The 15,290-nt window shown below is 44.5% G+C and overlaps 1 protein-coding gene across 2 annotated transcripts in view; it reads left to right on the top strand.

Annotated features, from left to right (window-relative positions):
* The window catches only part of ADCY2 (adenylate cyclase 2), a 355,653-nt gene that overhangs the window by 307,784 nt on the left and 32,579 nt on the right, over positions 1-15,290 (top strand). For both annotated transcript variants that reach the window (XM_053657169.1, XM_053657168.1), the window contains 2 exons: positions 387-556; positions 11,898-11,982. In XM_053657169.1, coding sequence (XP_053513144.1) covers positions 387-556; positions 11,898-11,982 — 255 coding nt within the window. The remainder of the gene's footprint in view (positions 1-386; positions 557-11,897; positions 11,983-15,290) is intronic.

The raw sequence follows: 15,290 nt of genomic DNA, 5'->3' as shown, positions 1-15,290 counted from the left end.
TAATAGAACTATCTGTAATGATTTGTGTCCTCTTAATGAATTAAAGAATTGAAAAGGCAAAAAAGAGTCTACCTATTATAACTTTTAACTACGTAAATGTATTTTCATTTTTAAGAAGCAAATGGCCTTAGCTTATAATGACATGTCTTCAATATTGATTTTATTAGAATTATTTCCATTTGGAAGTATGCACGATGATTTTTATTAAAGATGTGAAGCTGGGTCAGCATTTAGCACTGCTGTAAAGAGGAGACCAAGGCATTTGCTTTCACAGCAAGTTTGTGAGTTGACCAGTGAGCTGGGTGGTGGTCCTCAATCTTAATTCTTTTTTCAGCGCTTCACAGAAGAGACTCTAAGTCTTGATCTGACATATTCTCCTGTCCCAGTACTTTATATACAGCTGCATCCTGGGGCTGATATCCTGCTCGGTTTTCCTGCGGGTGAATTACGAGCTGAAAATGTTGATCATGATGGCAGCGCTGGTGGGCTACAACATCATCTTCCTGCACACACACGCCCATGTCCTGGATGACTACAGCCACGTCTTGCTTGAGAGGTAACCTGCTTCCTCCTCCTTCTCCTTGCTGCAGTTCTTCCATCGGGTGTCAACAGAGTGAGTGTGCTGAGTAAATGCAAAGTAATCACAGCATTTTAATTGAGAGTGTGAGAGTTTCTTTGAAGATTGTTCAGCAGATTGATATGGGTTTTTAAAAAATTTTTATGTATTGATTTTAGAGAGAGAGAAAGGAAGGAGGATAGAGAAGCATTGATTTGTTGTTCTACTTATTTATGCATTTATGAGTTGATTCTTGTATGTGCCCTGACCAGAAATAAAACCTGCAACCTTGGCATATAGATTACACAGAATATGTATTATCATAAATACTTAAAAGATATGAAGTGATTTAGAGAGACAGTTTTGTTATAATCTGTACTGTGTTGATAAGAATAATGCAGGGCTTCTCTCCTTAGCCTTACTGATATTTTTCTGACTAGCAATGCTCTTCTGTTGGCGGTGGCTGAATAATTTTCTGGTGAGGGGGCTCTCCTGTGCATCAGAGGATATTTAGGTGCATCCCTGGGCTCTACCTGCTAGATGCCAGACATAATACCTCCTCCAAAACCATGACACCAAAAATTGCCATGGACATTGCCAAATATACCTTGCGAGGTGAATGTGCCCCCCCACACTCAAGTCCAGAACAACCATATCAATATACATAAAAATACTGGAAACTCTATGGACATATTCACAAGCCATAGTGCTACATTTCTCATGGGAAGGGTCCTAAAATCCCCTCATAAGGAAAGAGCACTACTATCACTGTGACAATTTTCTGTTCTGTGAAGAAACTGAGTCCCCAGGAAAAAGGTATGGCCATGTTTACTCCCCCAGTGTTAGGACTGGAAGCTGAGAGGACAGTCCTGCCAGGGCCTCTCAGTCGAGTTTGTACAAGGTTTCCCGTGATCGAATTGCTTCCGTGGGCTTATAAGGCATATTTATTCCCTGCTTGAAAAAATGTGTTGATCATTATCCTCCATCTCACATTTGAATGGCAAAACAATGTTTTATATCAAGTGTTAGGTTTATTTCTGGACCCACCAGTCTTCACATTTCTTCTATAAGCATGTCGCATAATGCTCCATAGTATTTCTATATTTCTGTTAATATAAAATAAATGCCACAAACATTTGCATAGATTGTTGCTTCAGGAAGAAGGTATGTGTTCTGCCTGGCCATGCACCTCCCCTTTGGAGGTCCTGTGCCAAGAACACTGTGTAAATGTTTCTTACCAATAAGAATACTTGTAGAAACACAACTGCAAGGCATTCTCTTCACCTAATTTAATTTTCATCGTCCTCCACACCATGAAATTCTAATAATCTGCAATCAAGCCTAGGGTAGTGGAGTTGCAAAAATATATAATTTTATTAAGGAAGTTTTATGATTCCTTAGCCAAGATGAGAATGAAATCAGAAGTTAATTTTCCAATAAATTCTCAAAGTCGCCCACCGAACATGCTTTAATATTTCTGTACTGTATCCAGAAAGCCTGTACCGAATCCCTAAGTAAATGCAGCATTACTGATTTGCATGCACAGCTATCAATGCTACAAAATTCCCCTTTATTAAATTTAAAGCCCCTGAATGTGATACACACCCGTTTCAAAAGAAGAAATTAGATTAGCAAGTTTCTGACGGGAGAGATTTACTTCTGGGGACCTGAGAGAGATGCCACCTGCAGCATAGAACAGTGATTTGGTTGACAAAAAGGCATTTTTACTTTCAGAGCCCTTTGGTTTCATTGAAGCTCTTTTCTGTTTGTTCTCTTAGTTTTGTCTTTATAACAGTCTTAAAGCTGGCTTGGGGTTGGGGGTGTTGTGGGCTGACGTTAGAAGCCCCAGGAGCCTGCCTGCACTTCTGACAGTAGACCAGTAACCTCTACTGGAGGGGTGCACCTATCTCCTTGTTCCTGACCTTGACCTTCAGGTTCTGGCACTCCCAGACCTGATTCCTGCATGAACTGCCACAATACTCCCAGAGCATTCCTCCACCAAAAGATGAAATATGACTGACACAATATCAGATTTGTTCTAACATCAGCTTAAAACTAACCCCATAGGACACAGTCTTAGGAGGGGAAGTTAGAATTCAATTCCCATCTCTCAGCCTCCATGTGTGTTTGATAGAACCTGCAACTCCCGCCAGAGCCAAAACCCGTCCATTTCAATGTTTTATCTCTCTGCTGAGATTCAAGAGATTCCCTCATCACGCAGCTGATAGAGATTTTCTCTCCTTTATCTGGTTTGTTTATGCTGACACAACTCTTTCAGGTATGAAACTAGGACTCCGATCCTCTAAAAAAAAACCACACAGATCTGAGATGGTGCCTTGAGAGGAGACACCCCTGAGCCCCAAGCCAGAGGTGCCCTTCCAGGAGGGACCTGGCTTAAGGAGTGCTAGGCAGCACCTCCTTTTCTGATCGATGGCGTCTGTGTTATTGAAGTCACATGGTTGGTCATTTTCCTTTTCTGGCCCATTCCTGGTCACTGCATCTTTGCCCCCTGCTTTTATTCCTGGTGTCCTGGTCCTTGCCCTGGTCTTCTTTCTGAGACACACACTTGCCTGTGTGACATCAGTGTCCTTGCTGATTAATACTGATGCCCATTCTGACCTCTGGACTGGCCCCTCATCAGTATTGCCCATTCCCAGGAGACCTACCACGGGCTTCTGGCTTTCACCCCAGGGTGTGCCTGTGGACTGAGAAACCCTTCCACCCCAGAAAGATAGAGAGTACCCCCTGTGGACAAATCTGTTGCTTCCGAAGTCTGCCTCCCCCTTCTCTGTGGTACACACACTGAGAGCTTTAATAGACACTCCTGAATCAAGAAACGAGCAGGTCTGAATGAATGGTGTCCACATGGCCTAAACTGTGCCTGGCATTGTGTAAGTGGGGGCTCAGTAAACATCTAGGTTATGAATGAATTAAAAGCTGGCTGTGCTCCTGAATCATAAGAAGAACCTAAATACCAAATGTAATGAAATGTTCACCTCATCTGCTCCCCTGAAGAAAGGGGCTCCTTGAAGACGTGTCTTTTCAGGGTTGGTTTTGTTAATATCTTTAAGTGGCAAGAGAAAGTTTGGAGAGCACATCTCTGTTTTTAAGGCAGTGATCGGCCACTTCAGAATACATAGTTTGGGCAGTGTCGCACTGTGAGTTCACCCTGACCATGTATCGGGGGCCTTTTGCGGACCAAATTGGACATTGATAATGGACGGGCCAACAAGATGGTACAAGCCAAAGGGCATCTTTTGCCAACAGGGTTAGGAGAGAAAACAGGAGAAGTGTACACTAAAAAACTTTACATCAATGAGTAATTCAGCAAATGACATCAAACACATTCTTACAGATGCATGAATGTGGAAAGCCAACTTTTCAAGAGGAAAAAAAAGACTACTTTGAGACAGGTGTCATTAAAAATTTGAAGTCTTGCCATTCGTGATAATACAAAGAGACCTAAAGCACATTACTCTAAGTGAAATAAGTCAGACAGAGAAAGACAAATACCATATTTCACTCACATGTAGTATGTAAAAAAAAATAAATGAATAAGCAAAACCAAGTAGAAACAGACCCATAGATATAGGGAACAAAATGATGGTTACCAAAAAGGAGGGTGTGGGAAGGTGGGAAAAGGGGCTAAAATAAATAAGTAAATAAACACATAAATAAAATGCAATAACTCAGATGCAAATATGAAATAATCATGACAAAAATTAGTCTCAACTCTGACATAGTCGAGTTGAATGTAGTCATTTTAACAGTAATTTTAATGACATGACAGAGAAATAGTATCACCATCATTTTTTTCTTTGCAAAGGAATACAGAGCTCTAAAAGATGTTTTAACAGTTTTGGCTTACATTTCAGTTACTGATTATAAGTCATATAAAAATGTCAAAAATAACTCTGTTGGAATGGAGGCCAACAACGTCCTCACACGTAACCTTACCTGCCATTTTGTGACCCTGCTAAGTTACCTTGTGGTGACGGAAGGACAGAAGTTTCTGGGATTCAGAAGTCCTTGAACAAGATGTCTTGTGATTCTTTGGCATTTCCAACAACCTTCCATCTTGCCTGCGAGGATGAGACATTTTGCGTATCAGTCAATGAGGGTCCCGTTTCCTGTCCATGACACTGTCTCCAGAAGCCTGTGGCAGTGCCTTTGAGGACACTGAGTGTCCTCCATGGTGATGGTGATATTGATGACCAGTGATACTGCTGGAAGCTGTTTTTGTTTCAAAGATAAATGCTTGTTACAGAGTCTGCAAGACATTGTCCGATTTTTCCTGGCAGCTTTTTTCTTGCAGAACTGAAAAGTCTCAAGGGATGAGTTTTATCCCTTCATGGAGACCCAGAATGTGCCTTTAATTTTAAAGAGATGTCGGGAATGGAGAGCTTGCACAGAGGGGATCAGCAGGAGTCCGGTATTAACCAGCTCTGTTTAAGCACTTAAGCCTCATAAAATGCATACTTTGTGGACAGCAGTCATCCCTGTGCCCAGCATCATTCAGAAGCTCTGGATTGTTTGCTGGTAGAAACGTCTACACAATTTCAACTTCGGGGTCAGCAGCAGCGTGGCAGAAAGGGCAGTGACAGAGACGCTCAAGTGAACACATACCATGGAGAGCTATGAGTTAACCACCTTGGACGTTAGAAGTGTCCTGGCTTTCGCTGTTTTTTCCAGTGTCTCGTGGAAAACGCAGTGGCTAGAACTCAAGGTACTGTGACATATTTTGACAACGCTCTCACTTAGGATGGATTGATGATACGCTCGCTGAAAGTCCTGGGGAAGAACCGCAGAATTCTTTACTGGGGAGAAGGCAGGGGAGCAGTGTAGACCCTCCTCTGGAGTGGACAGTCTGGCGTATTCCAGAGCACCTAAAATATCCTTGTCGCCTCCTCTTTTAATTTAAAAATGTACTTCAAATTTGCATTCAAATAACATGCCCAAGCTAATAAAAGATATTATTTTTGAATTTTATGTCTCAGTTTGTCTCGCCCTTCTGAATCCCCCCCACCCCGCGCCTACTCTGGAAAATGAGGAACACTCGCGTTTCTCTGTGGCTGACACGCACTGGCAGCAGGGCTGGAGGCAGGTAATTCGAGATGCCTAATTGAACCAAAAAAGCAAGTCATCCAAGGCCTACTACAGCTTTCTTTTCTTCTATAAAAAGCAACCATTAGTGAGCTATTTTGTTATCTAACCTAAAAAAGAAAATGTCCTGTGATTTGGACCCACCTTCTGGAAGAAACTGAAATTTTAGGCTGTTTTGTTTTGCTTTGTTTGGTTTTAGAACGAAGGGAGGAAGGAGGAAGAATTCCGGGAGCCTGTGACCACAGACTGGGTGGAATACGAACTTCTTATCGCCCACCCTCTGATCTGTAATGCGAAAGCTATGCATGTCTTTTATTGTGTTAGTCTGTTTGCAGCCCCAGAATACGCTGTTTGGCATTTATGAAAACCACTCTGAAAAGGCATGAGGCTTTGAGCCATCTGTCTTCGGATGACACCGGACCACCTTTTCTAGAAGATTGCATAGAATTTAGTGAGTCTGTGTCTAGCCAGGGGGAGAAAAGAGTATCTGGAAATTCCACCCATGAGGTTTCAGACCAGCATGGTGATTTGCCCGCTCATCCATGTGCTTCTCCAACGCACTTGCAGCGAACATTCTTCACATGCCTGGCCTGATTGCCGGAGTCTGGGCACACAGAGCTGGATAAAGTATAGCCTCTGTTGTCAAGAAGGTCACAAAAATGTCCTCTCAGAAAATCGTGTTCACGAGAAACCAGAAGGAGGCTGGCAGGGAATCTTGGTTAAGTGCACACAGCACACCTAGCAAAGTAGTGAGGGTGCTGGCCGGGAGCTGCAGTGGGCGGCTCAGAGTTGGGAAGACTCCAGGACTGGGGAGACTCCGAAGAGCTGTGGAGATTCAGAAGCACAGGAGAAAGCACAGCTTCGTGGAAGAATAGGCAGTCTCTCATTCTCGTTCCCCCACCTCAATATAATAATTTCAAGTCTGTCCACAGACAAAACACCTTAGTGGGAGCTGTGGGGGTCCAGCCCCTGTGCCAAGAAATCTGGGGGGAGATTTTTAGAGGAAAATTTCAACACACTCTAGAGAGAAAAAGTGCAAGTTTGAATGCATTATAACAGGTCATAGGGACAGTTTGACTCTACCCACATCACTCCTCCCTTGTGAAGGCACAGCTTAGGGTCAAGAGAGATCTCCTCACCCATGGTTTCTCCTGGGGAACAAGAGCGTGCCAGCCAGCACAGTGTCCCCAGCTGTGCAGGACTCTACCAAAGAGGCCCATGTCTCTGGACCCATCCAGAGTATATGAATCAGGAGCTTCGTGACTGGGGATCAGGAAGAGGAGGGAGGAGCCAAGATAGGATGCCATGGACCCCCCCACCCCTGCTCTGTGCCCAGCCCCTGGGTGCACTCCCAGGGGCTGTGGAGAGAGCGAGCTTTGGCAGACAGCTAGTGAGCACGCTCGGAAAACAGACCCAAACACAGGGACTGGAACATTAACAGGTTTTGTTTGGAAAAACGAAAGGGAGGCTGTCAGCACTTGGTGTGCTGGATTGTTAGGAAGGAGAGGAGGCGAGCAAGCTTAAGAATTCTGCCACTAGAGGGAGCTCGAAGTGTGGAGCATTTTTTCAAAGAAGACAAAAAAATGGTCAGCCTGTGAGTGAAAAGATGCTCATCGTCACTGATTGGGGAGATGCAGATCAAAACCACAGTGAGATACCACCTCACTCGGGTTAGAATGGCTATTATCAAAAAGATAAGAGATAAACGAGTTTGACAAGGTGTGGATAAAAGGGAATCGTGTGCTGTTGAGGAGGGCATGAGTTGCTTTAGCCACTGGAAAAACAACATGGAAGTCCCTCAAACAAATTAAACACAGAACTACCACATGACCCAGGTATACCAGTAATTCCTCTACTGGTATACCTCTATAGAAATTGGCATCGGGATCGCAAAGAGATATCTGCCCCCCCCCACATTCGTTGCAGCTCTGTTCACAATAGCCATGATACGGAAACCACCAGAGTTTCTGTCATGTGTGCATGGATAAAGAATGTGTGAGGTGTATAAATATATATATCACACTTTTACCTCAGTTTGTCTACTCTTACCAAATCAACATCTAACTTGATTTCTTGAGGTACTTTTTTCTTTAAAAATAAAGGCTCATTTTACCTAGGAAAAGACAAAAATTTTTAAAGATTATATTTGTGTCCATATCTCCTGAGACAAGGAAAATGTCATTCTCCCCTCACCAGAACTGTTCGCCTGCAGGTTAGAAACTGGTTCACCAAGTAATCCCTTGTTATCTGTCACCCAGTTTGTTAGATATCTCTGTTCTTTTGGACTCTCAAAACTTGAAGGCCAGAATGAATGCCCCATTAACAATGTCGGGGTGAGGGCCATCTGTAAATTAGTGGGTGGCTACAGGCACATTTGGATACCTACATCTCCAGAGTCCAATTTCAGGTGTTAAAGAAAACACACCTGGTTATATTTTGGCTGGAAGTGTCACCAAGAATCTCACAGTTAGGGGCTTTCTCCTTTATATCAGCTCTGTCTGTATAACTCAGAGACAGTGCAATGCTCACACATGGAATTCCAAAGTGGATTTTGTTCTGAAAACTTAAAGAAGAGGAAGAGAGAGAGAGAATGAGAGCCCTCACACCTAACTAGCCGTCATTTTTTATATAAATGGCTAACACTATTTTTATGGGTCGAACTGGGTCTCCCAAAAGAAGACGTGTTGAAGTCCTAACCCCCATACCTCAGAACATGACTGTATTTGGAAGCAAGGTTATTACAGATGCAATCAGTTGAGATAAGGCGTCCCAATTAGAAGAAAGCTACGTGAAGACAGAGACTCACTGGGAAGACGTCGTGTGATGATGAAGACCGGAGTGAGTCAAGGAGTGCCAGGGATTGGCAGCCAACCACCAGGCGCAAGGACGAGACAAGGAAGGATTTTCCTGCCAGTTTCAGGGGGAGCATCTCCCTGCTGACACCGTGGTTTCAGGCTTGTGGCCTCCAGGTGGTGAGAGAATAAATTCCTGTTGTTTTACGCCACCCGGTGCGTGACGCCTTGTTTGGCAGCCCTGGGAAGCTGATACAATGATCCGCACAGCTGACCAGACTCTGCCAGGAAGACATCCTGCACTTTTATTTCATCCGCTCCAATGCTGCCTCCATACTACACGTTCCCTTCTCCCGCCACCTCTCCCACATACACACACAAAACAAGGTGTGTCTCGGGAATGGATCTGTAGATGGAAAAACCCATCATTCAAACTGCAGAAGCCTTGACAGCAGCGTGCATCCAGGAGAGGCCCCCCTGGGAGAGAAGGGCCCCGGGAGGAGCAGGCAACTCTTTTTGGCTAGATGAGTCAAAGGAGCTTTAAAGACATCTAAATGAAACCCATGAAAGCAAGATTCAGTCCTTCCTAGTGCAGAGAATTTCAGAAGTGAAAAAGGTACTCATGTGTTGGTTGGTACGTGATTCTGTTCTATGGGCTGGGTGGTGCCTTCTTATGTCTGAGGTTCATTTGGGTCTGTACTTTCCCAGTACAGACCCACTGCCCAGTCCAGCGTGAGAGCCCTCCTTTGTCTTACTTCCTCCAAGTCCCCACTTCTAGCCACCATTATTCCCCGCTAAGACTCAAGATGTGAGAGATGGGCAGAGCAGGACACTTCTGCCCTAAACAAGTGCTTAAATGCACTAATGTGAGGAGTTCTGGAACAGGCTCATTCCCAGAGGTTGCTTCCATACACATTCTGCATGACTCACTGCAAACCCAGGCAGGCCGTGAACTGCATCAAGGGGGTTCTCCCTTCCACTCTCCATCAGCGAGAGGGACCTGAGCTGACTCTGCATGTGTGGGCCATCCGGTCCCTTTCCTGGGAAAGCCAAGGGGACCTGAGTTGCTGTTGGTTGCACTGAAGATGCTACTGCAAGATCCTGATCAGGAAGTAAACATTTCACTTTTAGTTGGGGGCTTACAGGGGTGGTAGGTGGAAGAGGGGGTGACGTAGCTGCTTTCTCAGACCCCCAGAATTGTAAAGTAATAGGACATTCATGGCCCAACACGAAAGGTAAAAGTTCGGCCTGTGCCAGCTCCTTAGGATGTTGGCTGTGCTGTGCCACTTATACCAACAGGTCAGGATCATGTCAGTATAGTCGATACAGAAAAAATGAGTTGAACATTCATTGAAGTCAGCATTGTTTACAAAAAACTGCTCTCCTGAATCACTTCAACTGTGCTCCAACACAGCTGCCATGGGCTCAGAAAGGAACTTCATTTCTTAAAATCAATACTAGTGAGACAGGAAAATGGCACTTTCCAGCTTGCTTCATTCTCAGAGAGAAACTAGAGACCTCCTTACAGCTGATGAGCTCAGATTCTTCCAGCCACAGCCAGCTCGGAAGGGAGGAAAGGGCCCTGAATGTAAACACAGCCAATTTCTGGAGAGTTCTTTGAGGTCCTAAGTCCTTGACCTATCAGGGCTGGGCAATGGTGTCCTCATTTCTGCAGAAATCCACTTTTCCTTTGCACTTGGACCTTTCGTTCTGTTAATGATATTCACCAATCAGCATCTTCATATCTTTACCTCTGCCTTCCCAGCCCCATTTCCCTCCCTCATTACTCTGTAGCTAATACCAAAGTCACAAGCGCCATTTATAAAGGGCTTCCTGTGGGCCAGGCTCTGTGCTGGGTGTATAAATAGTATTTGATTTAGTGATGGAAACAGCCCGTCAAGTAGGTATCGGCACCTTCTTTGGCTGATGAGGAAAGTGGGCTTTTGAGGGGTTAATCCCAGGTCCCACAGCCCACTAGAGAGGGTGGGCCCTGATTCCCACCTGCATTATCTTCCTTCAAAGCCCACCGAGCTCTTTAGCACTGTGGGTCAATTCCTCTCTCTCATCAGCACTTGAACCTCCCAAGGAAGAAACAGGAAAATCTCAAAGCAACTTCAACTCACAGGCAGAAAGTGATTACATGATACTTATACTTAATTCAATACAATTTATGATGATGTGTATGTGACACAGTCTCCATACAAAATCACCTGTTTTTCAGGTCTCACAGAAATATGTGGGAAATCTTTATCTGTCAGCTTACTCGAGACCCTCCTGGAGGTGGCCGTAGATTTCTCCTTGCATCCTGTATGGTGTCATGGAGTTCAGGAAAAAAAAAAACAATAGGAGATGCAGATATGATTATCACAAGGGATTGGCTCATGTGATTATGGGGGTTGGCAAGTCCCAAATCTGCCAATCCAGTGTCCTGGTTTGAGGCTGAAGACCAGGAGCTGAGGCACAGCCAGGAGATTTTGATGTTCCAGTTCAAAGGTGGTCAAGCAAGAGAGAGCATTCTTTCTTACTCAGAGGAAGGCCAGCCTTTTCTAAGTTTTAAGCCTTCGGCTGATTGGATGCAGCCCACCCATATTATGGAGGGCAATCGCTTTACTCAGTCTGCCAACTGAAATGTTGAACTTAACCAAAAAATATTCTCACAGAAACACCCAGAGTAGTACTTGAGTAAATAGCTGGGCACCGTGTGGCCCACTCAAGTTGACAGATAAAACTGACCACCAGCCATCCCAACTTGGATGTGTGGATGGTCACTGCCTGGAATGTAGTGGCCAGGACAGAGGGTCCAGCCAGCATGGTGAGAACGTGGGCAGGAATAACTGACTGACATCTACCTGGACCTGGGGGAGTGGGCCAGTGAATCAGGGGCTCCGGTCTTTGTGATGCTTTCGTGATACAAACTCATATGAAGGAGGGAATAAGAGTGGGTGCCTTTGAGAAAGTTATATGAGAATATATTATTCATAGGTTGGAGTAGCTTGTAGATATGAAGTTCCCTACTTCATTTTTATACCTCACATGATTATTAATTTCTAGCATATTGTTTCTTGAGAATAATAACTGAAAATTTGAAGGTGTTACATATTAAATTATGCACATTGATCCCAAACTATAAAAAATATGATTCATATTCCTTCCTCTTATATTTGTTAGAGCTTATAAAGTAAGAAATCTATATCAATTTGGAAGAACTTTTTTTTATTGAGCTCCTAAAATAAGATTGTTTTGTTTCAATGTAATCTGGGTTTGAAGATAAATTTAAACTCTGTGTGTGTGTGTGTGTGTGTGTGTGTGTGTGTGTGTGTGTGTGTGTCTGGAATAGAATGTAGACATGCACTAGAGTTTCTGAACTTGTCTGATACATGAATTCAAATTCCATGTCCTGTGTGTATGTTATTTTGCACTGTTTTTGTCTGTCTGTTTTTTAATAGACCAGGCATTTGGAAAGACCTGAAGACCATGGGCTCGGTGTCTCTGTTTATATTCTTCATCACACTGCTTGTTCTGGGTAGACAGGTAAGAAGTCTGGTTTTTTACATAACTTCTCCAAGTGCCAAATTAATAACACTTTGAGGGTGTGCAAACAAGTGCTGAAACATCAGAACCTTCTTATCACTTAGGAGAAAGTGGGCGACACAGGATATGTGGGCTTAGGCACAGATAAAAGGAAAAAGATCTCATTTTTTTTCACTTGTGGCAAACTGTGAATGGTAAAGATGTGACTGAATTAATTTTCTATTAAATCTCAAAATACATTGTGTAGGTTTCATAAGCCTAAAAAAATGTTCCCTTGATAGCTGACACTATTTGAAAGAAAAACTTTCCCTTGCCTGGGATTTCATCAGCTTTTTAGAATGTAGAACGTGCTTTTTCTTTGAAGTGGGTATGAAAACCTTTGCTGTTGCTTGTAATCATTCCTAGAAATATAATTCTTTGTTCACAAATTTTATTTTATGATGCAAATGAAGCTACTCTTCCTTCCTTTGGCCCCCTCACTTCCTACTGGTCTCCCAGTAGAGCCTGTGGGGGTGCAGGGTTTTTAAAAACACTTTTCTTTCTCTGCCTACACACAAGGACACTCACCCAAGGACTAGGCTCGTCTCGTGCCTGGCAGCTCTGCCTCAGCCCAAGTTTGCTTTGAGTTCTTTGATGCATAAACATGAAACCAAGCAGTGATTCATCTGAAAATAACGAACTACAATGCAAATCCATTTGAAGTATATGCACATCACTAAACTGTTGAACAGCAGGAAGTTGCTCATAGCCAGGACAGAGACCAGCCTTGTGCCTGCCAGCCCAGCAGCCTGGGGACACTGTCATCTTCTGTCTCCCATCTCCCCAGGAGTGCCTGGGACAGCCTGCCCCAAGGAGCTCACAGGGCCGTCCTCAACACTCTCTCCTGCTGCGGAGCTCTGAGCTCACTGTCCCCCTTCAGCCCTTCCCAGCTGCTGTCCCTGGCACCTGCTTGGTCCTGCTTCCTTTGGCTTGCATTTTCGACAACCTGCACATTTCTATGAGCCTATTACACTGTGTTGCTCCTTTCTCTTGGTTTCCTGTGCTTCTCCTGCTGCCCAGTTTTCTTCACTGCTGACCAGCTAGCTATCTGTTCTCACTTATAGAGAAAAGGCATGTCCTCTGTCAGGAAACTACCTGTAGTTTAGATGTGAGCAATTGGGCTTGCTCTAGGGAATGTTACCTAACAATCATCCTGAGGAAGCGGTCTGGCCATGCCCTCTGTGAGTCACCTGACTTTCCTCCATTTCATACAGAGGATGTTTTGTCCCAAACTTTCTCTTGTTAGAGTGGTCTCTCAGATTGCTACATTTTAAGAACCTAGAATCCACATTTTTACTGATTATTGAGACGCTAAACATTTTATCTCATGACATAAATGTGGTTGAATCCAGTGACTACCCATTAATCTGTTACTTTCTAATTTGTTTAAGGTCATTAAAGGCATTACTATTATGGTTGGGCATTAATTTCACACAGTAGTGTTGATGCCAGTCTCACAGGGGGTCATTCCTCTTTTGTCACTAATGTGGCAATAATCTGGAGCCTAGAAGGTCATTACTCCCCACAGGAGTAATCATGGTCACAGCCATCCTTGAACACCTGGCACCAAGGATATATTAAGGTGAGCCCAGAGGCTGACCTTCAATCCAAAACCATTAAGAGAATGATTTTTCCAAGTCTTCCAGGCTAACAAGAACTGTGAAATCTGAGATATAGTGTTTCTGCACTCTCCCAGGAAGACAAGTATATTATAAACAAACATCCAATATTTGAAATAAAGTTTGTAAGTTTCTTGTATATTCATGTCCACAGAACTGTATTTCCTGAGTGATTCTGTAAACCATAGCACAGCCATTTTGTGATTAATTTTGTTGTCATTTGTCCTAACGACGGCTCTGTCCCATGACCATCTTTTTGGGAACAATGGTGATATTTTTGCTTTCTGAGCAAATTAGTGTAATAAATATTGCTGTAGATTTCTAGGAAACCTTCATGAAAGCGTAACACAGGGCCTGGACAAGAGCTACAGTGCTGCTCTCTGTACAGAATTCAGTTTGTGATGGAAAGGTTGGACAGCCCAAGGGCTCTTTTTGAAAAGAGACGGTTCCCTGTATTTCTCCCAGGTTTAAACAGCAGACTGCTATTGGGGTCTGCATTCTAGGTGGGCTCATTTCAGATAGGGAATCATGCAGATAACAATCGAGTAGCCTGAGAGTGAGGCTGACATCACTGTGAGAGTTCAGGATCTAAGCAGAAGCAGATTATATGCTTCCTACAGCCCGTCCAGGGACCGCTCCTTCTGTCCAGGTACAATAGAAAGATGGAAAGCCCTCCAGTTTCTCAGCTTGTTTTCAGAACTGGAGAAAGTACAAAACTTCCCTGGAGGCTGTGCTGCAATGTGAAACCCAGCAGTGAGTGCGGCAGGGTCCCCATAGGGCTTGGATGCCTCTTCCCGGATCCCTGCGTTCCCCCACCATTGCCTGGGCGAATGAGGAGCAAAATGCTGTCTCTCTGAGTAGGATCTGGGCCTCCGAGAACTTGAGAGTAGCCTCAGACAGAATCTGAGAGATGGGTGGCGATGTGAGGAACAGAGGGTCACAGCAGAGCTGCTGATTTATTAGAAGCGACCTGCAGAGTCAAGAAGGCGGTGGCCCGCCCCCAGTGCTCTGCTGGGTCTCTCCTCATGGCCACATCCCGTGTCTGCGTCTCCCTCTTGCTTCTTGTGTAAGGACACCAGTCGCTGGATTCACAGCCCACCCTGAATCTAGGATGACCTCCTCCTGAGACCCTAGAGTTAATAGCATCTGCCAACACCATTTCCAGTGAAGGTCACAGTCACAGATACTAGAGATTAGGACTTGGCACCGTTAAACCCATGACAGCTGGTTGAGGATGGAAACATTTGTCTTCCTTTGGGGTCCCCCACTTGAAATGCTAATGTGCCTGCCCGCCAAGGAAAGGAGTCTACAGAGGAGAGCGCAGCTGGGGAGGGGAGGTGCGAAGAGTTGGCAAAATGTGACTTTCGGTCCAACGTAGCTGGTCCCTAAGTGCTCCAGCCCCTTTTATTAGGAGACTTGTGAACTGCTTGCCTGCGATGCAAGAGTGAGCGCTCAGAAAACCCGAGCAGCCCTTTTGTATGGTTCACGGAAACCCTCCAAACCTGCGGGAACCGAGCTTGCCACAGGCTCCGTGGTCTCACCGCACGTTCCGTTTTTGTCTGGCCTTGAGCGTAGACCTGTCTTCTCAATGCCACCACCGTGGATGGCCCTGTTGTTTTAGTTTAAATCCAGTCACATCACTGGTTTATC

This window comes from Artibeus jamaicensis, unplaced genomic scaffold (assembly GCF_021234435.1).
Source record: "Artibeus jamaicensis isolate MK-2021 breed Jamaican fruit bat unplaced genomic scaffold, CSHL_Jam_final scaffold_369, whole genome shotgun sequence".
Lineage (NCBI taxonomy): Eukaryota > Metazoa > Chordata > Mammalia > Chiroptera > Phyllostomidae > Artibeus > Artibeus jamaicensis.
The sequence above is the reverse complement of the archived record's forward strand: the minus strand, read 5'-3'. Positions and strand labels throughout refer to the sequence as shown.